A 17824-nucleotide genomic window follows, 5' to 3' on the forward strand; every position below is an offset into this window, starting at 1 on the left:
GGGGTTACAGTTTAGGGTAGACAGTGTTCATCCACCTGCTCGAAGAAGCCATGCTGCTCATAGGCAATGGCTGTGCTCGTCTCCGGGAACTTGCAGCGCTTCTGCCACAGCCCCGCCCACATGTCCTCTTCCTGCAGCAGGGAGTACAGCTCTGCCAGCGAGTCCAGGATCTCCTAAGAGACACAAACAAACACACACTTAGAAGCTGTGGGACAGAACTGAACCAGATCAAGCACGTATTTAAAAGATTGGAAAATGTTCTTCATATTCATTTATATGTTACATAAAAACAATTGTGGACATGGGTAAATTCAGATTAAAGTGTTTGTAAGTCTGTTTAGGTTTTTAAAGCAATGCATCAGCTCTTCACCTGGTAGCCTGCCACACAGACAACATTTACCTGTTGAGGGGGCGTGATGCTCTCCTGCTCATAAAACTCGGTGCTCTGTTTGGGTTTGATGTGAAGGCTGAGTCCTTTCTCGAAGGCCTGCTGTTCCAGCATGAGGGTAGAGCGGAGCCACAGATTGTGTGTCTTGCCTAGGTACTTGAGCACACAGGGCCTGATGGGGATGGGAGGAACACACTGCGACATGGCCTCCACAAAGCAGTTTAGTGCACTGGGCTGGCAGTCTCTCTGAGCCTGGTGACTGCCACTGCACAAGAATGGGCCCACCTCCCCAGACAGGGCCTGCAACAGAGCCAGGGGCACAAGAGCACTTTCAGAATTCATAGAATATAGAATATAAAAAAAAGGAGATTATTCAGCTTTGGGAGTGAGCATATCAAATAGCTTAATAGCACAATTCTCTCTGCAATACATACCTGGAATATATTTCAATGAATTTTTAGCATGAAAAATGGCATGTGGGATAAAAATGTAAATGACTATCAGATCATATCCACATGAGAGATCTTGCATTATGTACCCCGAATCAGTTCTTACTTGCCAAATCCAAGCCATAAAGTACTTAATTACAATTTTTTGGAAATGCAAAGAGTCATAGCACCCATTATCACAAATCAAAGCTATTTAATTAGAATCTTAATGCTTAAGACATCTGGCCCATTAAATTCCTGATATTTGCATAAATGCATGAATTTCTCTCATTACCATGGCCTGCCTGTGTAACTTATATTGAAGAGGGCAAAGAGTCAAAGTGCCGGTTTCCTATGAGCCTACTGATTGGACTGGTGTGAGAGATGACACATGACCTCTGACACTATAAAGGCATTTAGCTTGCAGAACAGGTAGTGTTGCAATATGAGGGCTGAAACACTAACTGTTCTTAAGGTCAGAGAAAAATTTGCCATTGGGCTATTTTTAGCAGAGATGAGTATTGAAAGTTTTTTTTTTTTAATGCACGGCTGTAGCTGAGAACGGGTGTACAGGAGAGGACAGTGGAACTCACATGCTGCTGACGGTCTGACAGGATCTTCCAGAGACGAGGGAAAAGTTGCACCCATGTCTTCTCAGCCAATGGTGTGGAGATGTGACAGAGCTGCACGAGTGCATTCAGCAACGCTCCAGTCTATGAAACACACACAATTCAGTTATTTGTATCATGTGTTAACTTTACAGGCAAAAATATAGTTCTCATTCTAAGAGGTAATGGATAAAAAAAAAAATATTAAGCTTAAGGTTCAAGGTGGAAATAATTGGGAGTCATTATAAACATATGCAAACATCTCTGTCAGCTGCTCTTCTGGCAAATCGTGACAGGTCAGGAGTTTAATCTCCCCAGCCCCTGAGCACAAAAGAGCACATCTTAACCTGAAGCACCTTTCGAGGCTTCATGATACCATTTATACAGCACAGAGCTCTTATTATTTCTGTCTGCAGATAATCCGTCTTGTTTTCCATGGAGGGAAAAAAAAAAAAAAGAAAAAAGTAATTGTGTGTTCTGCACTGAGCAGCTTGAGTCATGAATACCCGAGTAACATATGCTGAGGCGGCCACTCACCTTGACCTCTCGAAGGGAATCCAGGAACTTGTCATGGCGATTGGTGAGCATGTGCAGCTGGTTGCCGGCGTCGCGCTCGGCCTGCTCCTTGGTCTTCGACAGGCTGGTCTGATCCCCGGGTGCCAACTCAATGTCGATCTCCACATCCTAGATACAAGGACAAGGCACAAGTTTAATTAATGAAGCAACTTTAAAACGTGACTTTAGTAATATTAGTTTCTTTGTCTTGATAACTTTGGGACCAGGAAATGCATACAGATGAGAAGATAAACAGATTAAAAAAATAGGGGGAAAAAAAAAAAAATCTAAATAATGCAACACTAACCTCCTCTTTGGTCTCGCTGTTTTCCCTCTCACGTGGCTCCTGTTTGATATGAGTGGCCATGGCGAAGGCGGCGCGGTCGTGGCTGTCGGCCAGGTTGATGACATTGGTGATGGAAGGCAGCATGGAGCCCTGGCAACTAGTGCCTATGATGGTACCCTTCTCACACACAGCCAACAGCAGCTGAGGAACACAGAGCAGAGGTCTCGGTCACTGACGTTTGATGCCAGCCTCTATTGTAAATGTTGTCCCCTCCTGGGGTTGGGGAATAATCAATCCCTATTTAGGTCTGCACCTTGGCCTTGCTTATTGATAACTGCACAACACAGGTTTGACTTCTGATCTGTTGCACACAGCTGCAGCTGTCGCAGATTTCTATGCTGACAGAGGCCTAGAGGGCATGAACGACCACCACGCAGTTCCGCTCCAGCACAGCAGGTGATTCTGTACATGCCACTACAGTGTGTAGGGAGGCATTAATAATTTACCAGCAAGCAGCCACATTGATTGAAGCAGAGATGACGGATTGTTTTTAACATATGAGCTACAGCCCTCACCGCTAGCCTCAAAGTCAGAGATGTGAGACTGCTGGCAATCACTTAACACTCTGAAAAACTGTTTGCCAAAGATTAAACTGAAGTTAGACAGACCATACAGATTTCTGTATATTGCGCTGTTTAGATTGGGTTTCTCCTAGCCGTTCTTAAAAACTGGCATTATATCACTTTATTTGTCCCCCTGCTACTACAGAAAAAAAAGCTTCATTTGATGCTTTGAACAGTGTTTGGGTTTTCATAAATTCTTGTCAAATACTATTTGCAAATGAAGTACATTTGAATAACTCGTCCATTTAGAGATGAAAATACTTGAAAAATTAAAGGACAGAATAAAGAAAGGAATCTGTATTTATGAGTTACCAGATTAGTGCCAGACCTCAAATGGATACCACAAGTTGGATGGAATGATGCACTAGATTTAGTCTTTTGCCACAATTTTACTGTTTTAGTAGTTTTAAATGTAGACAACAGGACTGCATCTTGTAAGTTTTAACAGCTGCCCTTAGATCGCTGTTGTCTTTTCATTTTTTTCAGTATAGGGAAACCTGTTTTAATACCTCCACTTCTCCATTCTGGCCACCCTGCATAAATTGGTGTTTTTCTTGCCCCCAATTCTCCAGATTCCCCAAATCAGATAATTGTCCATCTTGACCCAGAGTTTCCCAGCTGAGTTATAGAAAGGAAAACCACCAAAACATGGACTGCTATAGTATTCCAGGAGCAGGTTTGAGAAAACGACTATAATTAAATGATTTTCATTGTGTGTCCTTGCTCTTTACCTCAATGCACTGTTTAATCCAGAAGTGACTGCCCATGGCCTCCCAGTTCTGGGAACAACAGATGTAAAGGAGCCTCTCGTAGACACGGCGCTTCATGGAGGCATCAAAAACCTCAAAGAACTTCGCTCTGATCAGCGGCTGAGCGCAACGTAGCCCTGACAGGAAGGCGGGCTCCAGTTTTGATGTGATGTCACTCCCCGACAAACTCTCATCCCTGAAGAACCGTGAATAGAGGACGCCGTCAGAGAATTCATATGTTTGGAAAAGTATTTTTTAAAACTTGAGACTGAAGCAGAAAACAAAACACTGGTTTCAGTGGCATCAATGTTGAATCAGGGTCTGCACTAGGACTCCTTCATGCTACCTGGCTTTTGAACAGCAAGGCCTCATCAAGCCCCTCAGGCGTCCAAACTGGCCCTGCACCCCATGAATCAGCTGTGGCCTTGTAGCCATGGCAATACACAACCTATGATTAATTGGTTCAATTACCTGTAGACGTAATTAACGAGGTCCAGGAACTGGGCGTTTAATTCAAGGTCATCAGGAAACCGCTTCTCAATGTAGGTCATCATTTTCACCAACAGAATGGACTTCTCTCGAAGATTAGGCATCTGAGCCAAAAGAAAATGAGATGAGTGAGAAAGACAGGTACAGAGAGTACAGAAAAAAGCAAAAACAGAGGAAAAAGCAGACAGGCACATGATGAGCAGATTGATACAGTCCATTTATCTCTATTCTACCAGGAGGGCTGTGCACAGAACCTTCGCTCAGCTAGTTTCTTTCAGTGTCAGTTCTGTTGCCTCAGGCTAACTGAGAGAACACCTGGGTGTAGACATCCAGCCAGGGCACACTGCCCACTGAACAAAGCTATGGGAGCGTTACAGAAGCACTGAATACTCTGGTGCATACAATCAATTTAAGCATGGGGTCACAGCAGGAATTGCTTACACCTAATTACCAACCTGACCCAGACTTCCCCCTTTTTTTTTTTAAATGTACAGACTTTAAATTATCTACCTGGTTGGACGCCATGGGGGAATTATTCTTCACCCACTCCTCCACAATCTTCACCACAGCACGGAGGACCTTCGGGTCAGGTGATTTCTCAATCAGGGAGGTGAGAATGACCTGAATGAAGTTCTTCCTCATCTCCATGTTCATCACGGACAGCCTAGTCTTCACCAGATCCAGACTCAGCATGACCAGTTCACTCGTGACTGAAACACAAGAACACAAATAGAGATCAGCAGAGGTCAAAATATTAGTGAACTGAATCAGAAGAACTAGAGCATATTTGGCAAAAGAAGCCGTTTACAAGTCATGGCATGGCCCTCTTTTACATAGTGGCTCATTTTACTCTCAGCTTGACAAAGTCATCCAGACCCCAACTGTCAAAGGATGAAAAAGAGATCCCTTAACATCCTGCCACCAGAAAGACTCCATTTTAGCATAAAGAACTGCAGCTAAGGAAAGTTTGAATCTGAATGCATTTTCTGGTTGATTTGTGAGTGGTTAAGTGTGAGTGCTGATCAGCTGTAGCAGTGGGGAGATGGGGATTGTGCTAGCTGCAGATTGCTGATTTGAAGCTCTGTGTAGACTCATGCTGTGTGCACATGGCTTTGGCACAACTGCCACAGTGATGCTGCAGAGTGACTATGAGTGACAGCTGGAAGCGTGTGCATGTGTTCACGAGCCTGTCTGTATGTCTTAAAGTACACGATCCATGTCTGGGATAGCACTTTGGGGAGGTTTGAGCAAAGAGGGTGGATTGGTGTTGCTAAGCCATTGGAAAAGGTGAGGGATTTTCTAGCAGATGTTTCTGTATTCAGAAAATTGACTGGTCTCTCATAGCTATGGTTATACTGGTCCTTCTGCAGCACCCAGTGGTCAAATGCAGACACCACAGGATACACTGACTTGCTCTGTAATAAAGACCTTGACATATCAAATGTCAAATGATTTAAGTATGTATAGGTGATTTTATCCCACCGTGCAAATGGCATACATATGATAGAGTAAAAAAAATCGGTTTTCTATAGCAGATACTGTGACTTAGCATCAGAACAAAGCAGGGACGAAGGAGACTAATCATAGGAATGTTTGCTTGTGTGTGTGTGTGTGTGTGTGTGTGTGTGTGTGTGTGTGTGTGTGTGTGTGTGTGTGAGCGACACAGGAACAGAAACAAGACAAGCAGGTGGCATGTTGACAAAAAGAGGCCAGCACTCAAAGTACATTTTCGTTTAATTTGGCCATGGCAAGCTATATCATATCACCTTAATGCACCATCTCTGCGACAGTAGCTAATCGAAATTAATTCAGCATTGTGTGGTGGCTCACCTGCGCTGGTCTCTGTAGCTCCAGGGCTGGTCTGTGGGCTCAGGTGCTCCCGTACCATCTTCTGAAGCGAGCGCATGAAGACAGAAATGAGGCGGTCGATATAGCTGGAGTTGTAGCTGCAGGCTGATTTTAATATCATCAGAGTTCCTATAAGTAGATCGGGAGAGAAAGGGAGTAAAAGATAAGGGTTAAGTTGACTTTTCATGGGTATGCGGTCTCTCCTATTGCACGCCATTCTGCTGACATCTTGTCTCATACTCAATGAATTACAAGGTCATTTTAAAGAAATCTGACTGAGATCGCAGCTGAGGTGGGGATGAGAGGATAAGCTATGCTTTTTTTGGGCTGAGACTCTGGGGAGCTAAGACAAATGTAAAAAGTCACCCTGGGCGAGACACATACATCATATCAGTGGTGCATGTGTAACTGTATGCCTCTAGCAGGGGACAATCAGGAGGTATTTATTGACCAGCAGTGCCCATTTTGGGCCAGGATCAAATACCACTAATGATAGGATGTAATCCAATACTGTTTTATCACCTATTGTGTGTTTGTGGGAATTAAGAAACATCCTGCTTTATGTAATTTGAGAAATTGGCTTCAAAAGGATTTCCTGTGACAGGATACAGTATTCTTGTAATGTGAAAGTAGACAATGTGAAAAACATTTAATTATTATTGCCACTACCGGCATTAAACAGTCTTGAGACGCATCTTACCAAACAGTTGAGTGGGGTTGGCGCTGGTGGCCTTCTCATAATTGGTAAGACCCTCATAAATGACTTTTCCTACAGCTGCGTACAAACACTCCAACTCCTCATATTTGGAGGCCACCGAAGAGGTACCTGGGAAGAGAGGCAAATAAAATTAGCTATTAGAAACAATAAGGATAAAATAAAACAAGGAGTTTGTTAAAATAATGTTTTCCAACAGATACACTCCAAAATGTCTCATGTATATGAGACCTACTGATTGAAGTCCACAGCACAAGCTTTACATTACTTTCACTCATCATGTAGTTTCAGGAAAAAAAGATCCACCCATATTCAGGTCAAAATAAATGTACAAATACTTTCAAGCTTTTGCTCAAGGGTATCTTTTGTCACTAAAAGTGCTTTTTCAGCATACATGATGGTGCAACGTCTTGGTAACAAATGCAAACCTGAAAAAAACAAAGGCTACCAGTATTCTTCCCAAATATGAGAGCACGAGAGCGAGAGAGAGAGCGTGAGTGAGAAAGAGAGAGAGATTGCAAGTGTGTATTTGTCTTATTACATAACTCCAGCATTTCTTTGGATCAGGTGGTGACTTGATAGTGAAAGACGTGACAAACAAAATCCTGTGTTATATTAAAATGTTAATAGAGCATGACACCATGAGTTTGTTTAAATTAGCATAAACCATTGCAGATATAGAAGCAATTCCAGTCGGATTAATTAATAAGGATGTCTGAGACTATGCCTGAAAAGTTATCAGCACTATATTTAGCTGCGCTAATATTTGCAGAAAACAAAATTCGCTATTAATACTTTATTAAAAAAAAATACTCACTAGCATTGGAAAGGCAATGTTTTATGTACGTTTGGTGGAGCTGAGCCATGAAAGCACTATAATTATAACAGAAACAATCCACAGTACAAACAAAAGTTGTTTAACTTCTGCTTTAGAGGGCCAGCAACTATCTTGTGCACTCGCCACTACCTACTTCGAACATAAATGTTGTTGAAATACAAGATTGGCATTTTTCTGTCATACCTTTTGGTACCAATCCTGACCACCATACAAATCATAATAGAGAAGTCTTTGTTATTGGAAGTGAAAACATAGTTGTATATTCTTTTTAACATTACATTATGCACTTAAAAATAAATACAGCTGTCCCACAAGCAGGGTTTTGGCTCTTTAACTCACTGGGCTCAGTGGGGAAGATGCTCATGAGTCTGGAGAGCAGAGAGTGTACCGCTCGGAGAACTTTGGTGTTGCCGCAGGTCATGCAGGCTGCAATGCCTCTCTGCAGAGGTTTGAAGTGGGCCAGAATGGCTGGAGACTGCAGCACGGTCAGCAGGAAGCTCAGGATCTCCAGCCCTGTGCAGATGTTTGAAAAGTTGGCCTGGTTGGGTTGTTCCTATACAAGAGAAAAAGAAGCACATCATCTGAGATAAAATCTAATAACAACATGCTTTAAAGTGTCGTATATCCAGTAGAAAACAAAATTGAAACATTGCTCATAAATGAAGTACGTTTAACAGACTGAAAGCACAGCATATCAAGTTATGATGTAAAGAGGGCAAGATAAGCCTTAGATTGTTCTCTCAGAGACACAAAGGTAAATATACAGTGAGCTGCCCAACACAGATGCATGTCCATGATAGAAATCAGATTTGTGGTACACTTCATTTATGGCAATAATAGGGCTGGGCATAGAGTCTACTTCCTTATGAGACCTTGCACAAAGCCATAACAACAAGTGTCTTTGTGAGAGAAATAATGAAGGACTGTCTTACATGGAGCAAGGCCAGTACAAACTGATAACCTTGCTTAAATCTGTCTGTATAAGGGCAGATGAAATAACAGTAAAAATTACTCAAAGAAAAGAGTTTGTAAAAACAAGACTTGATGGCTTCGTAGAAGCACAATAATACATACACAAACCCCTTTTTAGTTTGCATATATAGCAAACACACCCCAGGTTATTATTAAGCAGAATAAAAACAAATGATGTTTATACCATGAAATAATATCTGGTGTGAGTAGAGGGCTGAGCCCTATAAGGAGGTTTCTCATAGGAAGTAAATGGGGGAGAGAAAAAAAAAAAAAAGGTTTTTAAAATGGATACATGTTCATTAACATATATACATTTTCCTTAAAAAAAAAATACATTCAATCTAAAGTCTTTATCAGAATGTGTTTATCACAGTGTTTAAAAAATTTGGGTGGACTTGCAGGTCAACACATGATCTGCTAAACTAAACCAGAAATCTGGTTACTAGAGACAAACTGCTAAACCTCGACAGAAAAACAAAATGTTTCCTGGTATTCAAGACAAGCAAATGTCAAAATCTACAATTACACAAAGTCTAAACAGACTGCACTGTCATTTTATTGCAACCTGGGGAATAAGGCCCCATTTTTGTCGTTTCAATCAAACACACAAGGCTGGAGAAGGGCACGTGTGTCTGCTCCTGAAAAGAATCAATAGGGCGGTGTGTTTGCAAGACAGGAAGGCCATTCCAAAGGCAAGGAGAAAGAGAAGGCGAGTGAGAGAAAGGTGGAACGAGCACAAAAAATGTGAGTGAGCTGGAGGAAGTAAGGGAAACAGATCACACCCTGAAAAAGTGGATAGACTGCCTAATTGAGACCCAGTCTCCTAGATGACAACAGAATTAGTCACAGTGCTGAGCTCCAGAGTGTGAGAAATCAGTCATCAGCCCGAGGATATCGATTTGGCTCACATCAAAACTGTTTTGGAAAGGCAATGAAAAGAATAAGGGGGAAATGGGACAAGACGAGGAGAACGTTTTGATCAAGTCAAAAATGGGCAGAAAAACGTAACAAGAGCTAAATATTTAATAAGCTCAGAAACATAGCTGAGATCTAAGAACTCCATTCTAATTTAAAAGAATAAATTCCTCATCACCTAAAACCAAGATTAATAGCTTACACAGGTACTCACCACAGTCATGAGCAGCTTGTCAAACCACTGCAGTTTGAGCTCAGCACGGGGCCACATGTCTGGCCTTAGGGCCATCTTCATCAAATTCACACAGCGGCGGGAGAGCAGTTCACCAGGAGAGCCCGCTACACTAGTGCTGTCATTCACCTAAAAACATGAAACGATTAACATACTGTTGAGTACAAAATGTTAAAATGCAAAATGGCTCACAAGAAAATGATCTCTTCTACATACACCTGACTTTATTCCTTCTGTTCACAACTGAAGCATAGGACAGGGTGGTTTATTTACCTGGCAAGCAATGCGGATGAGGAAGTTGACCACGGTGTCTGTGTGCTGCTTCTCTACAGGTTTGGTAAGCAGCGCCTCAGTGCCAGGTAATGACTGACTGCGGCCAAACACCTGAGAAGAATACGAGACTCTGTGTTCAAACATGCCACTTTAAACACACAGAGAGAAACAGGACTGCCATTGTGACCCCAAACTGTTGCTGGGTTTAAGGTTTCTTTACCGTGCCCACTGAACCGGTAGCTGTGCGGAACCTCTTCACATCTTGAGCGGAGTCCACAGATGCTCCTCGCTTCAGTGCTCCAGAGCTTGTGCCCTCACCACCTGCAGCTGCATCTGCTTCTGACTCCGGCTGCCAACCAAAACATATAATTCACAAAATGGGTTGCACTTCAGGGAAATAAAGTACTTTAAAATGTATGTGCTGACATTTAAGTCAAATTAACCTAAATATTCAAAATGTGCCTGACCTGCTGATCTTTGATCCGCTGAAGCTCCCATTTAATGACAACCTCAGCCAGGTCAACAGCCAGCTTTCTTTGCTCGATCGTGACACTGGGGGTGAAGCCGAGTCGCTGCATGGCGCTGATCATGTGCTGCACAAGGTGATGCCTCACGGGGTAATAAACCTGACCACAAACAAACACAGGGTCAACAACAACAGCAAAATGTCTGCATCTGTTTATAACCTTAAAATCAGTATCCATATGTACAATATGAGTTGTATAAATTAAACCTGACTCTTACCCTGAAGTGCTGCACAATGAGGTGCAGTATATGGACCAGCTGAGGCACAGTGTGGCCCTCCTCCACGATGATCTTGCGAGTCCAGTGAGTGAGCATCTGATGTCCATCCTCCATGCGGGCGGGTACAGCTGGAGTGAGAATAGCCATGGCCTGCCGCACAATGGCACGAGCCTCCATAGTGTGAGCCTTCAACAGACTGTGAAACACCTGAAAACAAAACATTTGTGGATATATGGATCGAGATAACAGTTCATATTGGTACTGAAATAAAAAATAAAAATACAGGCAAATAAAATTTGCTCCTAAATTTCTAACCTGCAAAACGATCTTTTTGTGAATGGCAAATTTGGCGATGATGTGAGCCAGGAGCAGATGACCACTGTATTTGCAGGCCGGGTCTACACAGGCTTTAGGAAGCAGACAGGGCCAGGCAAAGGTCATGAGTCGCCTCAGTTTGCTGTTCCTGCTCTTGTTGTTGTCATGGATGTGGTGGGGTGCATGTTCCACCAGCAGTGTGGAGAACTGCAGCAGGTTGATCCTTAGAGAGTCCAAGAGGTCAGATTGCTTCTCTGGATCCAGCACCTACAGAACAGTTTGAAGGAAATGGCCTTATATTTTATCCGTCTAAAAAAAATGCTATTACAGTGAGCAAATAGAGTTTTGAGGTGGCAAGAAAAGGATCAGACTAAAAGAGTAACTGATAGGCCAAGCTCCTTGCCACGGTTAATGCCAGACTGAGGAAGAGATAATCAATTTAAGTGTGAAACAAATGGAGGCCATTGTCCCCCAGCATTTTGTCTTGGCTATAATCGGATTCGAAACACCACAAACACGATGACCTTTAACAAGGTTGTGATATTTCTTTCAGACTAAAATTAGCCCCAGTCAAAAACGAATGACAGCATTGATGTGGAAGCCTACAATGTTACCTTGGTGATGAAAACACTAGTGATGCTCTCGGGGTTGTCTCCCTCTGGGTTAGGGGGGCCCAGGAGCTGCTCACCTTCCCCTTTCTCAAAGCTGTACAGAAAGGCTGGGTGCAGGATGTGCTGCAAGACCTTAAATTCAAAAGTCACAGAGATGCAAATAAACAAAGCATCCATTATAATTAACAGATCAAAAACACTTTAAGATAGTGATTAAGACACAGATTAAGATAAAGAATGCTGAGCCTAGGCCGCAGGAGTGACCAAGTTGTCAAGAATGTGCTATAATTTATTGCTTTCACAGAAATTGTGCTGCCGGGTGGCAGCTCTGATGATTTTGAATCATGGGTGGCAGTTCATTCTCCAGCTCTGTGATATTAATCACAGTGACATGAGAGCACATTACGATAATGTCATTAGACTGTGTTTGTGGTTCCCTGTGGCAAATTCCACAAAGGAGAATTATAAATGTAGAAAAGCTATTCAGTGTGTAATTGTACACACAATTGCACAATAGGGGCATGAGATGAAAATTAAGTAAAAAAAAAAAAAAAGTAACCCGATAAAACAAGCCAAAATACCTAGTTGTAGTTCTGGATTTGTGTGTGTGTGTGTGTGTGTGTGTGTATTTATAAAATAGCTTTAAGTCGAAAAAGTGTTATACACAAAGCTATTTCAAGAATAAAAAAAACTGCTACAGTGATATTAGTAGCTTATAATCATGATTTGATTGCAATTAAGAAATTTTATAAATGAAGTAAAATGATCAGGGCTGTCAATCACTGTTAATAGCGATTACTCACACGATTGTCATGGGTTAACTCGTGATTAACTGCAACTTAATCGCACATTTTTATTTGTTCTAAAATGTACCTTTAAAAAAAAAAATGTTATACTCTAATCATTATGGCCATGGACAAATATGGATGCTTTATGCAAATGTATGTTTATTAGTGAAACCATACTCAAAATAGAGCATGAAACTAAATATTATTGCAAAAAAGGAATTATGTTTTAAATTACGTAAATCATCAGGACACCAAAATAACCTTTTGCCATGTTTCCACACGGATGGTTTTAATTGCCGGATGTGTGTATCTTGGTGCATCAGTAAACTGTTTTCAGCAGTTTTAGACTTTTATTACCGTAATTTCCGGACTATTAAGCTTACCCATATATAAGCCGCACCCACTGAATTTGACAAAAAATTTTTATTTTGAACATAAATAAGCCGCACCTGTCTATAAGCCGCAGGTGCCTACACTGAAACTAATGAACTTTACACAGGTATTAACAAAAGACAGTGTGTTACACGGCTTGTATCTAAACAGTAGTCTACCAAGAAAGTTAATGTTTACTGTCTGTCTCCTTCCTTTCACAACAATTTCTTTATCTTTTGGCATCGTCGTGCATTTAAAAATCACCATCGGTAGCTCAGAACACAGGTGAAGAGTGTTTTTTTTTAATGCCCGGTTGTTTTCAGCGTGACGAATGATTCGCATTACCTGTCGACAGTCCGAGTGAGCGGCAGGTCAAACGTCAGAGGAACCTCATCCATATTTATGATGTGGTGTGGCCCGATTCAGTGGGAGTGTATCCAATTTAATATAAATAATTTCATTGGTTCACCTGAACCCGTTCGGCAATTTTATTGGTTTAATGTTATGGGGCTCAGTTTTTTTGGCTTTAAGCTTGTAAAACCAGGAAAAACCCAGGAAAAATCCATATATTAGCCGCTTTGTTGTTTGAGCTGTGGGGTTCAAAGCGTGGGAAAAATGTAGCGGCTTATAGTCCGGAAAATACGGTAATATCTGGATAAAGAAAGAATGTTGTGAATAAATGTGTGTTGTGTTGAAGGTCGCCTTTTTTATATTTATTTATTTCTATTTTTAATGAAAATGGCCAAACAGGCATTGCCATTAAAATTTAATTTGCATTATTATTGTGTTAATTTTGACAGCCCTAAAAATTGAAAATATTTGTGCTTATATATTTCCAGTTCCTAATAATAGTAAAAAACATAACCTTTATAAGCTACTGATATCACTGCTCTCAAAATACCTATAGTTACACCCACCTACATAAATATTCTGTATAAAACATTTTGAAAACTCTAATGCTATAGCTAATCTCTCACGTTGCTGGGCTCTCCCTCAGCTCGAGCTCATTAAGCCCTTACAGAAAAGCATCTGGCAACACCACTTGAGCTGAGATGCATCCCATTAGAGAAAGTGATCAATAATCATGTCTGCTTGTCCCCCAGGGTATTTCAGACCAGTGGGCAAACCCGGCTTTGTCTGTCTCTGCAGGTGAGACAACAAAACTGCCTGTGTCTGCTAGCTGCACTGTGTTGTTTGATAGTGGCCGCTGCGTGTGTGTTTTTGTTGTGTTAGCATGTGTGTAAAATAAATGATGGCACGTACTACGGTGCTGGTATCAGGCAGGCCGCAGGGCTGCAGGTGTGCCTTCATTATCCCCCGCCTTAATGAGCCCCTACGCCGTTAGCATGAGTGATGGCGCAGCGCAGACTCCATTACACACTATCTATTATGGCAGCACACAGCCTCTAAACACAGACATCCCCCCTACACATCCACCACAAAACCCATGGAGAATACCACTCAAAACAAGCATTGTGTTAAAACGTGTTGCTGCGTCAACTATCAGAAACCTCTCTGCGTGCACTTTTAGCTGCAGGAGGTAAAAAATGGTTACAGTATGCGAGGCTGTAGAAGTGCGGTGATGGCTAAACCACCAGAAATCATGAAAAGAGGCTGTGTTTGCAAAAGGGAAAGGAAAATTTATCAAATACATGTCAATTTTAGAGTAAATCTGCTTAACAATGTAAAAGCAAAAGTAGCAACTTTGCGTAAAGCTATATAATCTGAGTTTGTCTGTGATAAAAGCTTCCTACCTGCTGCAGTACATGTATATTCAGCAGGGCCTTTTAAACACAGGATTATGCGCCCAATGCCCAGCTTGCATGGTGCGAGCACGTTCCGAGTTCATACCTCAGCCCTTTCGCCTCTAATTAAGTATATAGCTAGTGTTTGTAATGCTTGGGAACACTGATTTATGTCATAAAATCGGTCACACCCTCAAATAAGGCTCATCTAATAGCGAAAAGGGTCACAGCAAAGTAAAGTCAGAAAGTAGTTTGTTACATAGCAAAGGCATGCTTTATACCTTGGAGAATATCTGACCTGAGATTTTTGATATTGGATCCAATTTGTATGATACTTAACTAACAATCTTACTGACTTAAGTTTTTTTTTATCTCCCAATTACAGCATCTTTATACATCATTCAGAAGTGGGTCACCTTGGCTTTGAGCTCATCGTTAAACTGCGGGTCATTGAATTCGACAAAGCGGAAGAAGAGCGCTCGCTTGTGTGCAATGCTGTAGTTCTTTGGAATCTCATCCTCCATGTACTCCTTCAAGAAGGTCATGTTGCACAGGAAGCGGCCAGTGAAGGCCCGCAGGAGCTGGAACAGCAGCTCGATCTCAGAATAGTTACGTCTGATGAAGCAAAAATACCCTCACAGTCAACAATCAAATATGAATTCTTATAATATAATCATACTGGTTAGTGCACAGCCATGTGATTGGATAAAAAGTCGAATGTCTTGGTCATACTTGCAATAGCTGAGCAGGCAGTAAGCCAGCAACTTGGGTTCCTTCCAGTTAGTCGCAGCCATGTTGTCTTTACGGTGGCGCTCCTGGAAGGCCTCACTGACCCAGACACGCCTTAATTGGCTGACCAGAGAGTGTTGTCCTGCCAGCCAGCCTTCATCATTCTTCACTATGATGCTTATGATCTAAGACAGAAAAATACTTATACTGCAGTCTTGCATCAAACAGACACTCTTCAAATTTACATGGGATGACGAAAAAAAAACAAAAAACAAGGCTTTTGTTCACCTTAATGGCTTGGAACTGCAGGTCTAGGCGAGCCGTGCTGGTGGAGGGTGAACCAGGTCGTACTGTACCCGGAGTACCTGCAGGAACTAGCAGGGGGACAAAGCGGTTTGGGTTCGAGGCTAACACATCTCGCAGGGGCTTGGCATCTTTGTGCTTCAAGAAACTCTGAAATAAAATTTATTAAGGCAGAAAAACATTGAACACTTTGTAAAGTAAATAAGTGCTCAAAAGCAAAACAAAACAAAAAAATGTTTACCATGAACATGCGACTCCACTGTGGATCATTGAGCGTGGCCTCCATCATGAACAGTTCAACTGTCTGGGAGGGGTGACGTGTCAAAAACTTGATGAGCGGCTCTCGGAAAGGACTGCCCGCCTTAACAGACAAAGACACGCAAAAAGGTTCACATGCCTGATAACCAGTAAGACAAAACACAATGGAATAATGATTGTAAAAATTTGGCTAAATAACCAGCCTTTTCACCTCAATTAGCATGGCACGCTCAGTCTTCATCACTACCTCCAGCAGGGGTTTGACCAGAGTCTGAGGAGCAGCCGGGATCAGGTGAAAGAGGTTTATGATAGCTGAGCAGATCTTCATCTCCTACAAAAAGCAAATGAGAACGGAAAACATCACTGCATTAGTAATTGATACACTAATTTTATGACCCATGGTACATACTACAAACAGCAAGAAATACTAGGAAAATCTTCAGGACCAAAAAGTAGGGCTTTTTAAGTTTTTTCAAGTTGAATACGGTTAAGGAGGACTATAAAAAAATGGTGTTTCCAAATTAAGATTCCTGGACTGTTAAGGACAGTTCACTGAAGAGATGATGCTTGCTGACCTAGAGAATTGTGCAAGCAATAGTCTGGGAAGAAAGTGTATTTAAAAAAAAACAAAAAAATAAAAAGGTGGCTTTTTTCCAGACATGCTGGTGCTTAAATTTCAAAAAGCTTGATACTTTAAAGTACCTCGGGCACTTTCAGAAGATCAATTGTTATGCAATATGTAAAACCAGCAGGTAAATATCAGTTCTGTACATATTTGCACATATACTACTTATAATCAGCAATAAGTTGCTCGAATAGTCTACTGAACAAAGTCTAGACTTGAAAGAGACAAACACAAGACAAAAATGATACTCAGAAATCAAACACGACACCACAGAGACGGTTACAGAGCACTCCATCAGCACAGAGAGAAAAAGAAGCACGAGCACAGGAAGAACGCCTCTCAACACACCACCATCTCACCTCCACACCCTCCATAGCAGGCTGCTCCAGAACAAGAAAATAACGGACACACGATCAGCAAAGCAGTGAGTGACAGGACAGCAGTGAAGAACATTAATGATGGAGTGGTGAATGAGGTGCAAAAAAAGAAATGTGATAAAGAGATGCGACGTGTCAACCAAGTGAATGGTGTGGGCTGGTTGTGAAGTGTAGACTGACAGACATAAGGTCTAAACATTGTACTTATTAAAACTTCTAAACTGTCACTTGACATTTTAAAGACAAGGTGAAGAAGTTTTAAAAAACACGAGCGCTGTTTCACGTCTCTCAGCTCAGCATCCTAAGCCTTGCCCCTGCTTCTGGCTGACCCCGCCTCATCAGTATTGCTGATCATGAGTTACAGGTACAAAGGGCCAATTTGCATGTAATTACAATATGCTTGGACATAGTGGGTGCAAAAACAAGCGCCACAAAGAACGTCAGTTATCTATAAGGTTCCATCTTCTCACCTTTTCTTTCCTCGACAAGGTTATCCACCCACCAGATAACAAGGATACAGTGCTCGGAGGCTTGTTAGCAAGCCGACCCATGGGAGACTGGCGCCTAATTAATCATTGATTGTAATATAGCCACTCGAACCTCATATTTGAGCGGTGAGCGGTTCTGGGGCAGACCACGGTGCAGACACCTTAGGATTCTGCTACCATACTCATAAAACACAGCACTGCTAGAACAGTGCTACAATGCTGACTACAGCAGCGTGAGCAAAAACAGAAAATCACTCACTCAGAGAAATTTCTGCATTTTAAAAAATGTGAAGGTCACAATAAAGACACCAAGAGTCAGCACTGACTCCGACTCCCAGCAATAAGCCCACTCAGCCCTGCTGAACGATAATGCAAACAAAAGGAAACTCTCACACTTACACTGCCGTCGCTGCGCTGGCCTCCTTTATGAGTAAGCACCACCACCTCCATCCATTTCCTCAAATGTTGCTAAGAGAAACAAAGCCAATAACATTACACAGATACTATATTACCATTTTGGCATTTAAAAATATGTAACAAATAGAGTGAT

The 17824-nt window shown here is 41.9% G+C and overlaps 1 protein-coding gene across 5 annotated transcripts in view; it reads right to left on the bottom strand.

Moving 5' to 3' along the window:
* Positions 1 to 17824, bottom strand: part of trrap (transformation/transcription domain-associated protein) — a 62364-nt gene that overhangs the window by 24354 nt on the left and 20186 nt on the right. For all 5 annotated transcript variants that reach the window (XM_083555630.1, XM_083555633.1, XM_083555632.1 and 2 more), the window contains exons 31-54: positions 17674 to 17742; positions 15996 to 16115; positions 15768 to 15887; positions 15512 to 15676; positions 15227 to 15408; positions 14911 to 15109; positions 11593 to 11721; positions 10979 to 11245; positions 10664 to 10870; positions 10387 to 10545; positions 10140 to 10268; positions 9920 to 10030; positions 9629 to 9775; positions 7867 to 8080; positions 6675 to 6800; positions 5957 to 6103; positions 4637 to 4836; positions 4109 to 4230; positions 3620 to 3833; positions 2287 to 2466; positions 1962 to 2108; positions 1410 to 1529; positions 401 to 688; positions 36 to 173 (exon numbers count right to left, since the gene is read on the bottom strand). In XM_083555630.1, coding sequence (XP_083411756.1) covers positions 36 to 173; positions 401 to 688; positions 1410 to 1529; positions 1962 to 2108; positions 2287 to 2466; positions 3620 to 3833; positions 4109 to 4230; positions 4637 to 4836; positions 5957 to 6103; positions 6675 to 6800; positions 7867 to 8080; positions 9629 to 9775; positions 9920 to 10030; positions 10140 to 10268; positions 10387 to 10545; positions 10664 to 10870; positions 10979 to 11245; positions 11593 to 11721; positions 14911 to 15109; positions 15227 to 15408; positions 15512 to 15676; positions 15768 to 15887; positions 15996 to 16115; positions 17674 to 17742 — 3900 coding nt within the window. The remainder of the gene's footprint in view (positions 1 to 35; positions 174 to 400; positions 689 to 1409; positions 1530 to 1961; positions 2109 to 2286; positions 2467 to 3619; positions 3834 to 4108; positions 4231 to 4636; positions 4837 to 5956; positions 6104 to 6674; positions 6801 to 7866; positions 8081 to 9628; positions 9776 to 9919; positions 10031 to 10139; positions 10269 to 10386; positions 10546 to 10663; positions 10871 to 10978; positions 11246 to 11592; positions 11722 to 14910; positions 15110 to 15226; positions 15409 to 15511; positions 15677 to 15767; positions 15888 to 15995; positions 16116 to 17673; positions 17743 to 17824) is intronic.

This window comes from Silurus aristotelis (assembly GCF_946808225.1).
Source record: "Silurus aristotelis genome assembly, chromosome: 12".
NCBI lineage: Eukaryota > Metazoa > Chordata > Actinopteri > Siluriformes > Siluridae > Silurus > Silurus aristotelis.